Source organism: Molossus molossus, unplaced genomic scaffold (assembly GCF_014108415.1).
Source record: "Molossus molossus isolate mMolMol1 unplaced genomic scaffold, mMolMol1.p scaffold_m16_p_2, whole genome shotgun sequence".
In the NCBI taxonomy this organism is placed as follows: Eukaryota; Metazoa; Chordata; class Mammalia; order Chiroptera; family Molossidae; genus Molossus; species Molossus molossus.
This window is the reverse complement of record NW_023425355.1, coordinates 132,844,208-132,864,521: the sequence shown is the minus strand read 5'-3', so window position 1 is coordinate 132,864,521 and position 20,314 is coordinate 132,844,208. Positions and strand designations below refer to the sequence as shown.

General features: G+C 40.5%; 1 protein-coding gene and 1 pseudogene across 1 annotated transcript in view; both read left to right on the top strand.

Moving 5' to 3' along the window:
* SMS (spermine synthase) overlaps positions 1–19,845 on the top strand; it is a 51,016-nt gene extending 31,171 nt beyond the window's left edge. Inside the window, 8 exon segments of the mRNA XM_036270328.1 lie at positions 1,466–1,641; positions 2,600–2,754; positions 3,214–3,303; positions 10,930–10,982; positions 10,984–11,039; positions 12,343–12,422; positions 17,716–17,831; positions 19,543–19,845. Coding sequence (XP_036126221.1) covers positions 1,466–1,641; positions 2,600–2,754; positions 3,214–3,303; positions 10,930–10,982; positions 10,984–11,039; positions 12,343–12,422; positions 17,716–17,831; positions 19,543–19,582 — 766 coding nt within the window. The 3' untranslated portion in view covers positions 19,583–19,845.
* Positions 12,538–16,798, top strand: LOC118636017 (annotated as a pseudogene).
* Positions 19,846–20,314: the final 469 nt, after the last annotated feature.

Genomic DNA, 20,314 nt, shown 5'->3' with positions numbered 1-20,314 from the left:
TTGGGCTTTGGGAAGCAAGTGAGCAGGGAAGGGAAAGAAACTCATCAGAGCAAGTCAGAGGTCGTGTCTCCCAGCATTTAAGGTGTCTGTGGCTATTTAGCTCTGGATCACCACTGTGTCCGAGAGCATATGACTTGGAGATGGGATGTGCCATGTGTGTAACGAGTTCTCACTTTGTTTGTGTTATGGTTATATTTGCCAAGTCCCTTTTCCAGGTCTGCTTTTCCCTGTCATTTAGTGTCCTCTGCTGGTAGTTTCTAGTACATTCACCCTATCTAGAATACTGACTACTTCCCGAAGAATGGAGTCAGAAAATCATCAGTTTGCAGCCACTCTAGTAATAATCGGTTCAGGCAACAATCTTTTAGATGCCAAAGCCACTGGTGAAGGCTTGTTGGAAGGTCAGGACCTTCACCCAGTTTTGGAGGAACACCCCACAGCTTGCTTAAGCATTTCAAAGGGAAAGGAAGGTACCTTTGCACGTGAAGAGATCTGGTGCCATCTACTTCAACCAAGTGGTCATACTTAGCATCACCAATGATAGGACAAGCACACATTTCATGTCCTTGATGTGATGCCTGTATGATATATGTCAAACTGAATCTAATGAAGATCATCAGGCAAACCCACCTGAGGGATTTTCTGCAGAGCACCTGGTCTGGACTTTTCCAAGATGTCAATGTCATGAAACACACGAGGAAATAAAAAACTATGTTAAGTGAGGGGGAAAAACCCCAGCAAAATACAGTGTATGATCCTTCACTCAAAAGCAGAACAACTATAAAGGACATTATTGGTACAATTGTAAACACTTGGATATGGATTCTGAACTATATAATGGTATTACGTCTATGTGTACTTTGCAGGAATGTCAAAATGGCCATGTGGTTATGCAGGCAGTCTTAAGAGATCCCTGCTAAAGTATTTTAAAGGTAAAGCATGATATCTGCAGTGGCCATTTTCTGCTTCAACTTTTTATTAGGAAAATTTAAATCATGACAGGAAGCTTTTAATTTTTTTTTCTTTATTGATTTTAGAGAGAGGAAGGGAGAGGGTGACACAGATTGAAAAATCGATGAGAGAGAACATTGATTGGCCGCCTCCTGCATGCCCCCACTGAGGATTGGGCCCACAACCTGGGCATGTGCCCTGACCAGGAATTGAACCGGTGACCTCTTGGTGCATGGGTCGATACTCAACCACTGAGCCACACCGGCTGAGCATACCAGGAAGGTTTTTAAAAAGTAAAGTCCTGTGTACAGCAGTTGTTGAGATTTGGTGGTGGTCATGTTGGTTAAACCTAAAAGGCCAAACATTACTTTTTTGGGTACTAGTCAGGAGTTGGCCTGGGGTCACGTGGCATTGCTTCTGCACACTCTTGCTCCCAAGTACAATTTTAAGGCAGGGTCACCATAAGCAGCCTTCTTACAAGACTCATTCCTGTTTCCCTTTTTTTTTTTTCCAGATTACCACCCATAGTTCGAGGAGGGGCCATTGACAGGTACTGGCCCACTGCTGATGGCCGCCTGGTTGAGTACGACATAGATGAAGTGGTGTATGATGAAGATTCACCTTACCAGAACATTAAAATTCTGCACTCAAAGCAATTTGGAAATATTCTCATCCTGAGTGGGGATGTTAGTAAGTATTCCAGCCCTACCCTAATTGCATTACAAAGTGACAGTGTGTTGGCTTATGTGATTTTCCTGACAGATAGCACTGTTGTAGATTTTCCCAAGTTTGTCCTTGGCACTGCTGTTTTTTGAAATGAACATTTCTGTTGTATTAACCTGTGGGTTGTCTGAGCCTTCATGTTTTATAGCAGAGCCAGGAAAACTTTGTCTTGAGGTTCCTTTTTCTTAATTTCTTAGTGATCAGCATTTGGGTTGTATTTCAAAAAGTATATAATTGATTATTTACAAAAGTCTTTTTGTTATGGAAAACCTCACATCTAAGTAGACAAAATAGTGTGATGACCCAAATATACTCACCGTTGGGTGTCAATAGTTATCGACTCCTGGCCAGTCTTGTTTCCCCTAAACCCCAGTCCACTTTCTCCCGTGTGTGTGTGTGGTAATTGATTTTTTCTTTTAGAGAGAAAAACATTGATGTGAGAGAAACACATTGATTGGCCACCTCCTGCACGCCCCCTGCTGGGGATCGAGCCTGCAACCTGGGCATGTGCCTTGACTGGGAATGGAACCAGGACCTCTTAGTCCATGGGACGGCACTCAAACCACTGAGCAAAACCGGCAGGGCTCTCATATTTTGAAGCAACTCTCAGATGTATTATTTCATCTGGAAAGACATAATTGCTCTTAATTATTCACATCAGTAATTCCTTAAGACTGAGTTTTCTTCTGAGTGACTAATATATACATGTATGTCACCTATGTGTGTGATCTCTTGTATTGAGGTTGACGAAAACTCCACAACCCCGCAAAAAAAAAAAAAAAAAAATACGTTTGCACATTGTTGGCAGTTTTTAAAGATTGAAAGTGAAACATCTTCTGCTAGAATCCAGCCATTCCCAGTGTTGTGAGTCAGGTGGTGTGCGGGTTCAGTTAGAGTCACCATTTTGGGTCTGTTTCCTCCCTAGATCTGGCAGAGAGTGATTTGGCGTATACCCGGGCCATCATGGGCAGTGGCAAAGAAGATTACACTGGCAAAGATGTGCTGATTCTGGGAGGCGGAGATGGGGGCATTTTATGTGAAATAGTCAAACTGAAACCAAAGATGGTCACTATGGTAGAGATATCCTTTGTTGTATGAAATCAAGTTCAATGGCTACTTTTGTTTTCTTCCTTCCTCTTTTCTTATGATTCCACTTAATGTTATTGAGTTAACTGTGTGATAGATAAAGAATGCCTTGAACAGGCATTTCAATTTAGTACCAGTAGCCTTTTTATGTGGCCACCAACAAAGAAGCAGAGACAATCTAGTTGCAAATTAAAGAGCGAGTGACTTCAGTACCATGTCTACTGCTCAGCAGTTGCTGAAATAGCTTCTTTATGAGAAGAAAAATATGCAGTTCCTGTTGTGTGCCCTTGGTGCAAAAATAAATTAATCTTACTCATCTTTTTAAACTTGTGATACCCAAATTAATGTTATAAAATTTTGTTTGTCCTAACCCTTTTTAAAAAAATTATTATATTTCAGAATTCTTTGATATGTTTAAATTCAGGGCAAATTTCTCCTTAACCTGTTCTGAACATTGACCAAATGGTGACTGATGGATGTAAAAAATACATATGAAAAACATGTAGTGATGTCTTAGACAATCTTAAAGGAGACTGCTATCAGGTAATTGTTTTCCAGATATTTTTAAATGAACACATAATATAGTTGATCAGAACTGTGCCTTCCTAAAACAACTTGAAGTATAATTGGTTATGAAGATAAAAATTTCTCTCTACCCTTCTAGTTCTTGGCTGAGGCTCCTGTAATAACAGAAAGATTAACAAGAGAGAAACAGGTGTTTATTAGCACGCATACCTCATGTGTAGGTGGGAGATACCCAGAGAACAGTGAGTAACAAAGAGGTAGCTCTAGAATTTAGCCTTAAATATTATCTTAATAGGGAAAGGGGATGCAGGTGTTTCAGGGGAACGGAAAGGACTTTTAGGAAAGAAGGATGGGCCCTTTGAAGAATAGACAGGAGGCATGCTAGTTTGTGACAAAGTTGGTCTGGGTCCACGTAATGTCAATCTTCTCTCCTGTGATAAGAGGTGATCTTCCCTGGTTGAATCCTCCGGGGAGGGGACTGTATGACAGTTGAGTTTCTTTTGGAGGATCTGTCTAGGCAGATAAAAGGAGTTCAGAGAAGCCTCTCTCTATATTTGCTGTTTTTTAAGTGCCTACAGCTCAAAATGGTCAATATGCCCATGTGGCACATTTTTGAAAAATATTTGTTCTTTATTGATTTTAGAGAGGGGAGGGAAGAGAGAAACATAGATGAGAGAGAACATTGATTGGCTGCCTCCTGCATGCCCCCTGCTGGGGATTGGGCCCACAACCTGGGCATGTGCCCTGACCGGGAATCAAACCAGTGACCTCTTGGTGCATGGGTCAATGCTCAATCACTGAGCCACACTGGCCTAGCTATTTTTTTTTTAAATCCTCACTTGAGGATGTTTTTTGGTTATCTTCAGATAGAGTGGGAGGGACAGAGAGAGAGAGAGAGAGAGGGAGGGAGACATTGATGTGAGAGAGACACAACAATTGGTTGCCTCCTGCATGACCCTGACCAGGGCCGGGGACCCAACTGCAACTGAGGTATGTGCTGGAATCGAACCTGAGTCTCTTTGGTCCTCAGGTCAATGCTTTGACCATTAAGCCAAACTGACCAGGGCTAATGTGGCATATTTTGAGGTGACATGTTCTGCTCCCCTTCTTTCTCTTTGTGAGTTATATGCAGATTTATATTTATGACGTGTACTTATAATAAGAAAGAACTCTATAATCTGTTAATTCAATAACATCCATTCATTCTTTTATAAAAGATGCCATGTACCTTTTTATGACCTTGCAACCACCAACTTTGACTCTCTACCCAGGATAATCTCTCTGTGTCTTGGTCTTTCAGAGGGAATTTACTAAGCAAACCGGTTTCTGTCCTAAATTCTACTGTGCTTACAAGTTCACCAATCATTACAGTTTGTAGGGTACATTTTTATTGTATTTTAAGATGCATGTGTTTGGTGTCCATATCTACAGTACTTGTTAGAACAAGATAACCAAGCAAATACTTATTTTGTTTGAACAGAATTTTGTGTATCTCCAGATGCATAGACAATTTAGGTAAGAGCTTCAGTTGATATGTAAATTACTCACCCCTGCCCTAAAGTGTGTGTATCCAAATTTGATTTTACAGTACACGCATGTTAATTTTTTAAGTTGAGAGAGGCATTCTACATTAAAATGCAGTTGTGACTGTTTCGTCGGCAAAAGGAAAAGATGTATCTTTCACACTATTTCAAAGTTTAAAAGGAGGGGGGATTAGGTTCTTCAGAGCATGACAGATTTTTTTTCACAATGAGCTAAAAGCTACCTTTGTTTACAAAAAATGTTTGCATTATTAACCAGACCCTCAGTCTCGGGTGTTTTAACATTTAATGCTCACATCTGTACCAAGTGGGTATTATTTCTATTTTATGGATGAAGAAGGTTATGCTTAGAGTTTAAAGGACATTTATTCAAGGTTATAGGGTAACTATAGAGGAGAGATTCAGATTCCTAGTTCCTTATATAACTTCCTTATATGGATTAAGAAAAAATACATAAACAAAATCCCAACGCAAATCTACAGTACTTTGATGTTGTGCACTGTTATAATTAAAGGCCACATATAAGTGGGAAGATTTACTAATGGCCCTGGAAAAAAAACCTCTCCACTTGAGTGTCCATCTGAGAGCACAGCACCAAACGCAGAAGGTGACATACATAGTTGGACATTTTAGGGAAGGGAAAAGTAGTCTTTTACTCGAAATAGCTGGGCTCTTGAGGAAGTTGGTTGCCTGAACACATCCTTTTTCCCCAGTCCTTCTGTCTGGAAAAGAACAACCACCAGGGGGAGCCTGGAAGATTCTTGTGAGGCCCAGAGTTTTTTTGTTTGTTTGTTTGTTTGTTTTCCCAGCTCTTGAGGGGTGGGGGTTTCTGGTTTCCCAGGCAGCAGCAGACAAACCCCTTAGGCATTAACATTATACTACCACTGACAAATCACCAGGTCTTTTTAACTTTATCGTTTGAAAACCAGATAACTACTCTGTTAACCTTTTTTAGAAAATAGAAAATATAGCAAAGCACTCTCTTAAAATCATTAAAAAGGAGTACAAAAAGAATACTAAAAGTCGACTTCTGCATATGTAGAAGGTTTCCAAGTAAAATAGTAAATCTGGTCCTTTATTTAAAGAATGATATATATATATATATATTTTTTTTTATCCTCACCCGAGGACATTTTTTTGCATTTTTTTGTTCAGACAGAGAGGGAGGGAGAGAGAGTAAGAGAGAGAGAGAGAGAAACATCGATGTGAAGGGACACATCGAGTGGTTGCCACCCGCACGACCAACCAGGGCCGGGGACAAACTGCAACCGAGGTACATGCCCTTAGCGGGAACCGAACCCGGGTCTCTCTGTACCGCAGGCCAACGCTCTAACTGCTGAGCCAAACTGACCAGGGCTAAAGAATGATATATTATGTACAAGAAAGTTTTAGTTAATAATGTAAAAATATGAGTCTTAAGAAATCAACCTAATTTATTATATGAATGATTTAAAGGAGGAAATAATTGATATTAACAGATGATAAAGCATTTGGGAATATTTAGTCATTCTTAATGAAAACTATTTACATAAAAAAATTTGTAAAACAAGGGAAACTACCTAAACATAATAGAAACTATCAAAAACCTAAAGATAATATATTAAATGGTACTGATGCAAGAAATGTCCAAACCTGTAGAGAATTTTATTTTTTTATGTTTTTTATTGATTTATTTAGAGAGAGAAACATCGATCGGCTGCCTCCTGCACGCCCCCTACTGGGTATTGAGCCAGCAACCCAGGCATGTGCACTGACCAGGAATCGAAGTGGGACTTCTCAGTCCATAGGACAACGCTCAACCCACTGAGCCACACCGGCCCAGCCAAACCTGTAGAGAATTTTTATGAGTTTATTTGAGCCAAATTGATGACAGTTGTCAGGAAGCAAAATATCAGTGGATTGAGAAAATGCCCTGGACAATGGCAGTTTTGTACCTTATTTTATACATAACAATCAAAGGAGGCTTAAGTGGGTTACATGAAATCCATTGGCAACAGATTAGGGAGGTGGGAGATACAAAGTGGGGATAAGGGGTGGGAAATCTCTGAGATTGAATAAAAAGTAAAACATGCTTCTTTTTCATGAATAGATACAGGCTAGTTAACAACATGGTAACAACAATGAGGGCTTTTGTTATCTCTGCTCTGGTGCAGTGAGGGATCCAGAAAAAAAGGGGGGGGGTGACCCTGACATTCCAAAGGTATATTATTTTAGAAGCAAAAAGACAGTAGACAGCCTCAGTTGAGGTAAAGATTGACCTTTGCCGGGGAAGATACCATGCTAAGACATGACTACCCATCATGACTCCTTTTAGTTAGGAAGTTTTCATTTCAGACCATCCTATGTGATTACTTTGTGTCTCTGAGTTTGTAAGGCCGACATGCAGGCCTCCCCTAAGCTTGTCAGGTTTAGTATGTGGCCCCTTTTTTATCCACAATGGCAAAATACATAAGATATTTCCTCTGAACCCGGGAACAAGATGAGGGTGCCTATTACCTTGATTCAGCATTGTTTTTGAGGCATTACCTAATTCAGTAAGGTAGGAAAACGAAAAGAATATAAATATAGAAAGAAATTATTTGCAGATGCTTACAAGATCCAGGAAACTCATCTAGAAATCTAGCTGAATTAATGAGAATTTGGTAAAGTGATTGGATAAAGGCAGTCTAAAAAATTATTCTGTTAAGTTCAATGCTAAACAGTTTTAATGGAAATTGGGTGTGGGGAGGGTAGGTCAGAAATCCTATTCAGAGAAGTGACCAGTTGTTAAATACCTAGGAATAAGTTTAGCAAGAATCATGAGTATTGTGAGACTGATAAAAATTACATTAGGACGTATTGAAAGACAGCAACTGAAGTTTGAATCCGTGGAGAGACATTACATTTCTTGGAGGAAAATATCAGAACAATGTGTCTTCCTAATGATAAATAATTCTAATCAGAATCCCAAGGTAGTTTTTAGAATTAGACCAAATGAGCCCTGGCCAGTGTAGCTCAGTGGATAGAGCGTTGGCCTGCACACTGAAAGGTCACAGGTTCAATTCTATGTCAAGGGCATGTACCTGGGTTGCAGGTTTGATCCCCAGCCCTGGTCTTGGCACATGTGGGAGGCAGCCAATCCATGTGTCTCTGTCACATCAATGTTTCTCTCTCTCTCTCTCTTTCACTCTCTCCCTCCCCCTCTGAGCCTCTTCCCTACTCCCCCCTCCCTTCCACTCTCTAAAATTCAGTGGAAAAAATATCCTCGGGTGAGGATTAACAAAAAAAAAAAAAAAAAGAATTAGACCGAATGACTTTGAAGTTTATTTGTAACAATACATTTCTAAGAATAGCCAAGAAAAAAGTTTAAAATAATCATAATGAAGGAAGAGTTGCCCTCTTGTAATCAAATAGGAAGTATGATGTTGACACAGGAAGAGACAAATAAAGAGTAATGTCACAGAGACTTAAACATATATGGCTGATATGTGGCTTAAGTTGTGTTGACTCAGCTCAGAAGAATCAGGAGGCTTTGGCTAGAAATAAATGACAGAGATTTATTCAAGGGTATTAGGGTTTGCAAACCAGAAATTCAAGAAGGCAGTGCCAAAAATTTTCCAAAGCGGAAAGAAAAACTGAGAATTTTTATAGTAAAAAGTGCATTCTTAAGGAGAATTCAGTCCTGCATTCTTTGCCGATGAATTGGTCCAGGATGGTAAGCTTCAGATGTCCGGTGATCTGGACAATAGAACAATTTTTTCTCGAGGTCATTTAGATGGTCATCTGAAGGTTTGATGCATGTCCAGGCATTGATGCACAACCAGTAGTTGTGTATCCAGGCATTGACGCAGGACTGGGAAATTCAGAAGTTTTAGTTCTCAGGCTAGTTAAGGCAAGAATAGAATTATTTATTTTTGCCTCTGCCTGCTTTATTTTAATACTTTAACAGCTTGAACATAGCGACTCCGTTTTTATTTTTTATTTTTTTCGTTATTGTTTTTAGAGAAAGAGGGAGGGACAGAAATATTGATGAGAGAGAACATCGATTGGCTGCCTCCTGCATACCCTCCACTGGGGATCGGGCCCACAACTTGGGCATGTGCCCTGACCGGGAATCGAACTGATGACCTCATGGTGCATGAGTCGACGCTCAACCACTGAGCACACTGGCTGTGCAGAACTCCATTTTATTTATTCACTTTGTTTCTTCACTTCATTAATCATTTCACTTGGGAAAATGATATTTAGTTGATTGAATAAGTGATGCTGGCATAATAGGCTATCCATCTGCATGAGAATAAAGCTAACTAACTTTAGAAGCCATGGAAAAAATAATTGCAGATAATTTAAGCTCTAGATCTAAAAACTAATACATATAGGAAAATTTAGGAGGTAAGAAACCTTTTAAAGAAAGGACAAGAACCTCAGAATATGTAATGAATGACAACATAATGCCATAAACAAAGGCAGACTGAAAACAAGACTGCTAACAAACATGACAGAGAGGTAATCCCTTCAATAATACAAAGAGTCCCTACAACTTAAATTTAAAAATTAAGTAAAAATGGTATAAAGGGTATAAACTGGTACTTCTCAGAAGACAGAAATCAAATAACCTGTAAACTTAGGACAAGATGCTCTGCCCTGTTGGTGGCCCAGGACATTCATGTGAAAACATTAGCAAGGAACTTGACAGAAATATAAGAAGAGGGACAACAGCCAATACTGGGAAGGATGAAAGGAAACAGCTGCCCTCATGCATTACTGGTTGGAGTGGGAATTGCCATAAAAACTAAAATGCACATGGCTTTGTCAATCCAGTGGTTGAGCATCCACCCCACAGACAGAAAGGCATCTCTACGAGGAGGTTTATTACGGCGGTGTTTGTAGAGGCCAAGGCTTGAAGATAATATGTGTAGAACATTTTTAGTGGAATGATATAGTTTTCACAAACATCAGTATCTGGAATGGTGTTAGGTAAATATTTCCAAGTTCAGAACAATGTGTGTGGTCCTTGTTTTACAAAAGAAGAAGCACTTGTGTGTATTTGTGGGAGAGTGTTTATAAGAATCTGTATGAGCACAGAGAAAAAATCTGAGCATGTCGAATGGGATTGATAAGTAGATTGAAGGCAGCTGGGGTGTTAGTGCCTTCTATGTCTTTGCATGGTTGCCCTTGAATGATGAATTAAGTGAAACACATTATAAAACATTAGGATCGTAAGATTCGATTACTTTAAAAAATGTGACATTGAGGATATGTGTAAGAACATTCAGAGGAAAAAATCTGGAGTAGATTATTTTAGGGAATTGTGGCCAGCTTGATTTTTATTTACTTGTTATATGTATACATATATACATATATATTTTGCAACTAGAAAAATAAAAGACAAGGGGAATAACTCCTGTCTAGTTCAGGATGTTGCCTAGAACCAGATGAATCCCCAGCATATAGCTTCAGTACTTCAAAGATAAGGCAAACCCCAAACTTAGCTCCTAAATTTACTATCAAGCATCTGTATGAGAATTCCAGCTCTTAGCCACTATACTCCCCTCATTAATAACTCTGATTTGGGAGCTGATATTTATTACATGGCTTTATTACAGGTAGTACTTGGAAGTGATAGAGGAAATTGAAAACCCATAGGTTAAGAGTTTGGAGCAAGATGCAAAAATACATCAATAGACAGCCAAGTTATTCATTCAGTACTTGTGTAAAAGGAAAACTAAAAGTAGAAGAAAATAGATAGGAGAGGCAGTGTAGATTAGGGTGAAAAGCATAAACTTGGCTTTCAGATAGCTTGAGGAATACTTGGCTCTGTTTCTCAACTGGGTGCCTTTGGGCAACTTTTGTAACCTCACAAGTTTGTTTTCTCCATTTTGTGAAACAGATAATAATAGTACTTGTAGAGTTGTTGTTTAGATGAAATGAGAAAACACATAAGGCATGTAGTAAAAACACTGAATTTTAGCTTTTACAGGCATGGGTGGAAGTCATTTTTGTTCGTGTGGCAGGTGCTGTGGATGTCAGCCCCAGCTTGCATTTCCCCCCTTTCTCTACAAGTGTTTAGCTACGTCCACATGTGTTGGCTCATCCTCATGTATTCCTGTTTTTTTTCTGGAAGGTTCTAGTAGAGGACTGTATTCCAGTACTGAAGAGGTATGCCAAAAAAGGGAGAGGATTATGTGATTAATGATTTGACAACTTTTTCAATCTCCACATCTCCGGAAGAAGGTAGATTTTGTTTTGTTTTTAACCAAAATAATGTTCATAGGAATGTTTTTTGGCACCACGTGAGAATGAAAGGATCTTAGAGATTATCTAGTTAAATTCCTTCGTTTTTTTAAGGGTAGTTAAACTGAGGTCCACAGTGCAAAGATGGCTGTATTGGCTTTGGTTAAATCCTGTCCTGCTCCTAAATGAGCAAATTAACTGAGTCATTTGAAACAAACACGAAATAAAATGACTCATAATTACATCATTGAGACATTAACTTGTTTGATAATTTATTTGCATTGGATGATTTTTTTTGTTGTTCAGATAGAGTGGGAGTGGGAGAGAGGAAAAGAGACAGAGAGAGGAACGTTAACGTGAAAGGGACACATCGAGTGGCTGCCACCCGCACGACCCAACCAGGGCCAGGGACAAACTGCAACCTAGGTACATGCCACCCTTAGCGGGAACCAAACCTGGGTCTCTCAGGACCACAGGCCGACGCTCTAACCGCTGAGCCAAACCAGCCAGGGCTGCGTTGGATGATTTTTAACCTGTAATGGGGTAAACTGGTGACCTATCTAAACAACACCAGATGCCCTTCTCAAACCACACACTCGAAATCACTGCTGGGTTGGAGTTTCAGTGTCAATGATTTTTCTTTTTTTTTTTTTTTTTATCATCACCTGAGGATACTTTTCCATTTATCTTCAGATAGAATGGGAGGGAGGAAAAGAGAGAGAGAGACAAACACCAGTGTGAGAGAGAGACATCATATGGCTGCCTCCCGTACAACCCCAACCAGGGCCTGGGACAAACCACAACCGAGGTAGGTGCCCTTGGCCAGAATCCAACCCGAGACTCTTTGGTCCGTGGGCCGATGCTCTATCCGCTGAGTCAAACCAGCAAGGGCTTGATGATTTTTCTGGAACCTTGTCTTCCTGCTGAGTTTGCAGGCTGGTTCACTACCTGATGACCCTTGCAGTTTTTCTCTTGGGATGTTGCTACTATCCCCCTTACTTAACCTGTCGTCTTACAGATTCCAACCACCACCTTTGTGTTGAATCTTTGTGGGTGTTGTAAGAGCAGGATAAGTACATGCAGATTTGCGTTTGACCCACTTATGTATGTGCACATGTGTGCAAGACTTCCAGTTTATATATTCATAAATGACAATACATTTTTATTTATCAGTAAGCTCTCGAATATTGTATCTTAAGCATTTGGCTCTTTCTTCATTTAGTATTGATGTGTTTGACTTTAGGTGTTGTTTCTGATGCATGCAAACCCGTATTTATAAAACTGAAATTTGTTTAATATCCAGATTCCACATGGGAGTTTCTCAGACTGATTCTTGACCTCTCCATGAAAGTACTGAAACAGGATGGGAAATATTTTACACAGGTAGGCTACTTAATTGTTTTTCCCCCAAACACTCAATAAGCATCTTCTATTTTGAAATTGAAATGCATAGTCTTGAAATTTATGTCTATTAAAAATAGAACAGTGTAATTGGATTATGTTCTTTGACGCAGTAAGTTTGTAAATAGCCAGCCTGGCATCATTTGGGAATTAATTAGTTCTGTTATGTCCTGTTACCTTTAACTTTCCAGATTTATCAACCTTGGGCTTTGAGTGTAGTATGAGTTGCTGCCACAAGATGGAGACACAGATTGTGATTCTCCCCTTTATAGGAAATCTACAATGAAACCTGCTCAAACAAAGTCAGCTTATTGATGTAAAAGCATGCCAAATTCAGTGAGTTGGGGAATTTTCACAAGTGGAGTTAGGGAAAGAGTGTGACTGTTTTCGTTCCTTGAGAATATTTGCCTGGTACACTGCTTTCTTGGGGAATTGATATCTCAGTATGAAGGATTAATAAAAAACAAACAAACAAACAAAAAAATTTCAGCCCAGCCACTGTGACTCAGTGGATTTAGCGTCATCCCATGGACTGAGAGATCACCAGTTCAATTTCTGTTCAGGGCACATGCCTGAGTTTCGGGCTCAATCCGCAGTAGGGGGCGTGCAGGAGGCAGCCTATCGATGTTTCTCACATGGATGTTTCTCTCTCTCTCTCCCCCTTCCTCTCCAAAAAATCAGTAAAAACTTATTTAAAAAAGAACAGTTTCTTAACAGGTCACCACAGCCCATTCATTAAATATTAGTGATCTAGGCTTTGATAACTTGTCTTTGCCAACTGATTTTTTACGAAAAATCTCATGCCCAGGGCTGTGCCAGTTTCCAAGGATTGTCCAAAAGATGTATTACAACATGTTTCCTGTCCCAGTGTTCATTACAGTTGGAGACTCCAGGCGATCTCATTTTATCATACCCAGCATCACATGGTACATGTGGTGATTGAATGTGTGATGGCACATGTGACATTCCTGTAGACCAACGGTTCTCAACCTGTGGGTTGCGACCCCTTTGGGGGTTGAATGACCTTTTCACAGGGGTCGCCTAAGACCATCGGAAAATGCATATTTCTGATGGTGTTAGGAACCGAGACACTGCTCCTCTATCCGTCTCCAGGCGGATCTGCCCACATGCAGATATGCCCACATACAACATGAGGAACTGTATTAAAGTTCCTCATACACGCCCCCTACTGGGGATTGAGCCCGAAACTCAGGCATGTTCCCTGAACAGGAATTGAACCGGTGATCTCTCAGTTGCGGCATTAGGAAGGTTGAGAACCACTGCTACAGACAAAGAGGGTGGAGGGCCTTTGAAGAAGCAGTGGTCGAGTCCAGAGTGCAGGGTGGTTTGATTGTGGATGTACTGATGTAGTTGCCACAATGCAATATTTTTTAAACTGCCAGGTGATAAGCTCAGAAGACACCCTTGATTTACATCCACCTGCCTTCCCCAAGTGTGTCACTTAGAACTGGAGTAACGCTAATGATGGGATGAAAGTGTTTGGCCTGTTACTTGGTAATTGACAAATGTTCCTGCCTGAAATTGCTTGCATAGCAGTAGGGTGTTCATAATGTCACTAGTGTCACTGTGGCTGTTTGGAAATCCCCTTGTGGCTGTTTGGAAATCCCCTTGTCAGAGTGCCACAAAGCTGGAGAAGGCATCATGGAGTACCTGGGGTTAGGCTCTGGTTGATGGGGGAATTGGACTCTGAATCTGGGGAAGATTTACTTTCATAGGACTAGGAGGCAGATCCCAAGACTTGACCTCCCTCTCTGTTCTCTCCCCACTACCCATTAAAACTAGGTTATTTGATTATGTATGTGATATTCATGTAAATTACTACCACCAACACATCTCCATTCCTCCCTAATCTGTGCCCACCTTCTAGAAGTAACCTACTTTTAGTGTTTTTTTTTTAAATTCCTGTTCTTTATAGATGTTTCACATATGTGTGATGTAAAAAATCGTTGCATTGTTTAGTTTTGCTTGCTTTTGAACTTGATAAAAATGATGTCCTTAAGGATGTATACTTCTTTTTTTTTGTTTTTAATTTTTTTTCCTTTTATTGATTTTAGAGAGGGAGAGGGAGAGAGATAGAAACATTGATGAGAGATAACATTGATTGGCTGCCTCCTACATACCCCCCCCCACTGGGGATCAGGCCCACAACCTGAGCATGTGCCCCGACTGGGAATCAAACTGGAGACCTCCTGGTGCATGGGTCAACGCTCAACCACTGAGCCACACCTGCCGGGCAAGGGTGTATACTTCTTCACCTGCTTTTTACTTTGCAGAAGTGTAATACATGCAAATTGTTAAGTTTAAAAGATACAAGCAGTACAGAAATCTAAAGTGAAAAACCAAGTGTCACTTATCCACATCTAACATGGGCAAGGACAACTTTCTAAAATGGAAGCTACTGAATTGGGATTTACCCCTACTGCCCTATTGTTCCCTTTCTTTCATCCTTATTAAGTTTTTAATTCTTTGCTATTAGATTTTTGTTCTGCATTGCTCATGTGTCTTTCTTAAGAAATGAAAGAAAATGTATTCTATTTAAATACACAGGAAAGCAGAATGCATCACATTACTTTTTTGAGTAGGTCTCTATTTGTGGTGAGTTGTTTTCTTTTTTTAAACTGCTTTTTGACAGTGTTGGGGAAGAACAAATTGAAAGTATCCTATTTCCTTACCACATTCTCTGTAGAGGTCCTCCCATGTACCCTCTATCAAAAGAGCATGGTGTCAATTTTAGGATGGCAAGGGGAAACCATTGAACTGTGCACCTTAGTGTCATTTCCATTTTACAGCCTCCCCAGGGGTGATGTACTCTAAAAACAACCAGGCAGTGTTTTCTATTTGTGAGTCTTAAATTACACATGTGGTGTTTATATGCTCTCATACTGAACTTGATGTTGAAACCAAATTATATGCTGGCCAAGGGCACTTTGGCCAAATCCCACTGCAGGACCCTAGATGATGGGTTACTAAACTGGCTGGCACTGAAGGACGACGTCATGCTGAGCGAATGTGCTAAGTTAAAACCACCAAGGCCAGCTCTCAGAATAGTTCTGTCTACCCACTTGTCCATGGCTGGCTGGTTGGTTTGTTTTGAAAGGCCATCTTCAAAATTGCTTGCATCACAGGCTACCTTTATCTGTGAATAATTTTCCTCTTACATTGGACTTGGCTATTTTCAGGCAAAATGATAGTGAAGTTCTTTTGAAGAAATAGAATCAGCACATACAATACATTCATTAGCTCTCTGAATGCTAAGAACGTCAGTGGTTAAAAGAAAATAGGTGTGTCCAGCCAGTGTAGCTCACTGATTGAACGTCGACCCATGCACCAGGAGGTCGCCAGTTTGATTCCTGGTCAGGGCACATGCCCAGGTTGTGGGCCCGATCCCTAGTGGGGGGCATGCAGGAGGTGGCCAGTCGATGTTCTCTCTCATCATGTTTCTATCTCTGTCTCTCCTTTCCTCTCTCTCTAAAATCAATAAAGAAAAAGTATTTTTAAAAAAAATTGGTGGCATCAAATACTCATCTTATTTTCTAAATCTGCTATGAAAGCACTTGGGGGAAAATTGTGCTAAGATGATAGTCCCTGCCCTCAGCCTACTGAATGAAAATTTGTATTTTAGCAAGATCACCTATGATTCATATGTACATTAAAGATTGAGAACCATTGCATTGTGGTGCTGGTTCGCCCGAAGGCCCAAAATGGCATGATCCTGAAGGCCCACTTCCACAAGGACTGGCAGTGGTGTGTTATCAGTGGTTGCACCAGCCTGCAAGGAAGATCTGCAGACGCAAGGCCCAGCAAGCCAAAGCGTGCCCTTCATCCAAACTCATATGACCCATAGTGAGATGCCCCACAGTTAGCTATCACAGCAAAGCGTGAGCCAGCAGGAGCTTCAGGTTGGAGGAGTTAAGTGTGGCCAGCATCCATGAAAAAGATGGCCTGGACCATTGGGATCTCAGTGAATCTAAGGAAACAGGACAAGTCTGCTGAGTCCCTGCAGGCCAATGTGCAGCAACTGAAGGAGTACCACTCCAAGCTCGTACTCTTCCCCAGGAAGCCTTAGCCCCCAAGAAAGGAGGCAGTTCTGCTGAAAAACTCAAGTTGGCCACCCAGCTGACAGGACCAGTCATGCCCATATGAAATAGCTACAAGAAGGAGAAGGCCAGGGTCATCGCAGAGGAGGAGAAGAACTTCAAGGTGTTCTCCAGTCTTTGTATGCCACTCCAGTGCCTGGCTCTTTGGCATCTGGGCAAAAAGAGCTAAGGAAGCTGCAGGACAGGATATTGAAAAGAAAAAAATAAATAAAACGCTGTTGGCAGCTTGTGATTTTTTAAAAAAGGAGAAAAAAAAAGATTGAGAAGCAGTGCTGTAGAACCAGGCAGATTTGGTAGCTCTACTATGTCTCTCGGCCGGCATCTCTGATTCTCTCCACGCCCCCCTCCCCCCCATCATCACAGAGTGGCTGCTGCCACTCCAAATGTTACATCTAGGTTATAGGCTAGGGGAAAAAAAAGGTTGATGGGATGGGTCACTGTTTATCCTTGATTGCCCAGAATAAAAGGACTTTCCCATTAGTCCCCCAGCAGACATCTACTGTATCTCATTGACTACCCTGGTCTGCTGAGGAAGTAGATCAGTGGTAGCAAGAAAGGGAGAAAAGTTAGAATAATTAAGTCAAGAAAATGTTTGATAAGTAGTGAGACGGGGCAATATTTTTTGTGCATGTATCTTGAATAGACTTTTGTCCTCTTATGCCTTAAAGTCAGATTTGGGGGAAAATGTGGAGGGTATGAATATAGTTATGTGCCAGTATCTTAGACTCTTATGAGGGTCGTAGTTTAAACCATTGTGGACATCCAGAATATTATCTTTTTGATACATTATTATTCTCAATGCGGTGGTGACTACTGGGAAAACTTATTTTGAATGGGTTATGTGTATGAATCTTTGTTCTTGCATGATGTTGATACAATGGCTGTGTCACTAATGAGAAATTAGTCTCACTGTTTTCTATTGCTTCATATTCTAATCATTTGAAATGGCTTGGTAAATGAGGTACAGGGATAATGAACTAATGGATCTATAAATAGAACTCAGTGCAATTTGTAAAAGTACAGAAACCTTATCTCATTTTTAGAGATGGACTGTTATCTGAAGCTAGAATTATTTCCATTTATTAGCAACCTTCAAATATGTGGGACCTTCAGTGGACTCAAGTCTCCCATTGTTTGCTTTTCTCTCTTTGATTTAGGGGAACTGTGTCAATTTGACAGAAGCCCTGTCACTCTATGAAGAACAGCTCGGGCACCTGTATTGTCCTGTAGAATTCTCAAAGGAGATCGTCTGTGTCCCTTCATACTTGGAATTGTATCCTTTGATCATATCATTGTGTTGCCAGATCAGAACACCAGGTAAATCCCATGCCAGTTTCACATTTTAAATAACCAGCATTAGCTCTGTGGTATGTAAGGCCCTGGTTTTCAAGCTGCGCTGCACATTGTAATCCACTCGGAGCTCTAAAACAATACTGATTCCTGGGTCCCACCCTCAGATTCTGGGGTGTGGCCTGCCACAGTTCCCAGGTGGTTTTAATGTACAGGCACCACTGGTTCTCACAGGCGGTCCTCAGACCTGCAGCATCATCTGGGAACTGGTTAGACATGCAAATTCTTAAGCCCCACCCAGCCTGCTGCCCTATGAGGAAAGCCGGGGGTGGAGCTGGTGTCTAGCCTTAAGCAGCCCTCTAGGGGATGGATGTGCACAGTAAAGGCTTCAGAAGCCCCAGGCTAAAACACCACCCCAGCCCTTGCAGGCAAAAAGACTGAAGACATGCATAATACTTTTATATTAAGATTACCCTCCTTTAATATTAGTTTCTGCACTTCACTTGATTGCGATTTGCAGTGGAAATCAAGAGCTAAAAATAATGTGGCGGATCTCAAAGTTAACTTTAGTGTTCTCCATTAGTGCTACTTAGTAAAGTCAATCCAGAGAAATAAAAGAACCCAAGGAAAAACCAAAATGAGAGCATTTTCATTGGAAATGTATAATGTATTTCCACCTTCTAAAAGGCAGACTGTAGTCTGCAGACAAAGCTTCCTTTCTTAAGGTGGCAGAATTTCCTGTGATTGCTGCTGGCCTGCAATGAGACCCCTGCAAGGCTGGGCAGGGGCTGACAGAGAGGCGACCATAAATCCCTCCAGGGTTCTCCCTGGGATGAGTGGGTGTTCTGTGCACTTGGTGACCATGTTCTTCCTTGGCCTGTGGCAAGCTTTGTCCCCTACCAGCTCTCCACCTTCATCAGAGCATTTTTTACCATCAGGTCTGTGTTTATCGGTGGAAAGACTTTAGAAATTAGTTGATAACATTAAGAAAAAAGGGTCCCGCCTTCTGACTCCCCTCTGACTCTTTCCCTTCCTTCCACCTCTTTTTTTTCCTTCTCTTCCTCCCACCTTCTCCCCATCCCATTTTTCACCTCCCTCTTGTTTTTGTCTCTCCCTCTCACCTTTCCTTATGTCAATTTCCTAAAACATCTCAGAGATCTTGAAAGCAGTACTGTTACCTGAGACAATAAGTGTGTGCCTTTAGCCTTCACTCCGCTTGCTCCCTTCACCCCAATCTCACAGGTGGTCAATGTCCAGGCTGCAAAGCGGTTTATTTAAGAGGCCTTCATTCTCATTGCCACAGTGCTCTAAGTTAGCAATTTTCAACCGATGTGCTGCAAGAATTTTTAAAACCTTCAATATCTGACTATTTAGCCAGGGGCACTGACCTCTTTTCCCTTAGATTGTCAAATAAAAAAATGACAACAGCCAACACAACAATAGCCATCTGTTGTGAATGAATGAAAATTATACCTATTATTTTGTTCAGATTGGCAAAAAGTATAATACGTGTTTTGGTGTGCTGCAGAATTTTAGTAATTAGTTTATGTGTGCCATGAGATGAAACAGGTCAAAAATTGTTGCTCTAAGCTATGAAACCTTCATCCATCTTCCAATTTGTAGGCTGGCAAACAAAGTTTAAGTGATACCTGTTCTTTGAATTACCTGCTGTCATTCCTTGACTCCTTGTCCAGGTGGGTATTTTACACTGTTTGGAAGAAAACTAAACCTTGAAGATGAATATCCCCTAAACATGTGCGCTACAAATAGCCTTCCTGACCTTTCTATGCTGTATGTGCCATCAAAACGAGTCAGGCAATTGATTGTGAATTCCTTCAAGTTTTCTTTTTTTAATTATTATTTTTTAATTTAAAAAAGCAAATGGAAAATGTATATTTTGATGAACTAGGGTGTTATTTTTTGAAAGTCAGCTGAAGGATGATTAGATAGCATAGCAAAGGCTGCTAATTCACTGAACCTCTAGAATGTGATTTTTGCTACTTCTGTTGTTTTTCTTTCCTTTGTGGGCTGTTTTTGTTTTTATTTTGGTAGACTTTGAATTTGGTTGTTTGTAGGAATAAATGTCATTGTTTTGTTCTGGAGGAAAGTTCTTGATGGTGTTTCTTTCCCAAAAAAATGAATGGACTTACATGATTAAAATTTGGTGCTTATATGAAAGTTAAAAAAATGAATTAGTAATGCTTTGATTAAAATTACAAATGAGAAATTTTATGTGTCGGTTCTTTTATTTCCGTTAGGTCCCCTCTTTCTTACTTCTGACTGCACAGAACAAAGGTGTCCCCTGATCTTTTTTTAGCTCTTATATTACTCGGGTGTCATTTATCTCTTTACAATAGGATGGCCTTAGGGTCTTTCTTGAACAGTAGTAATGACTTCCATTTACCATTGTGGTAAATGATACACACAACCTATTACATTCACCAGTTCTTCATTATAAAATTGACC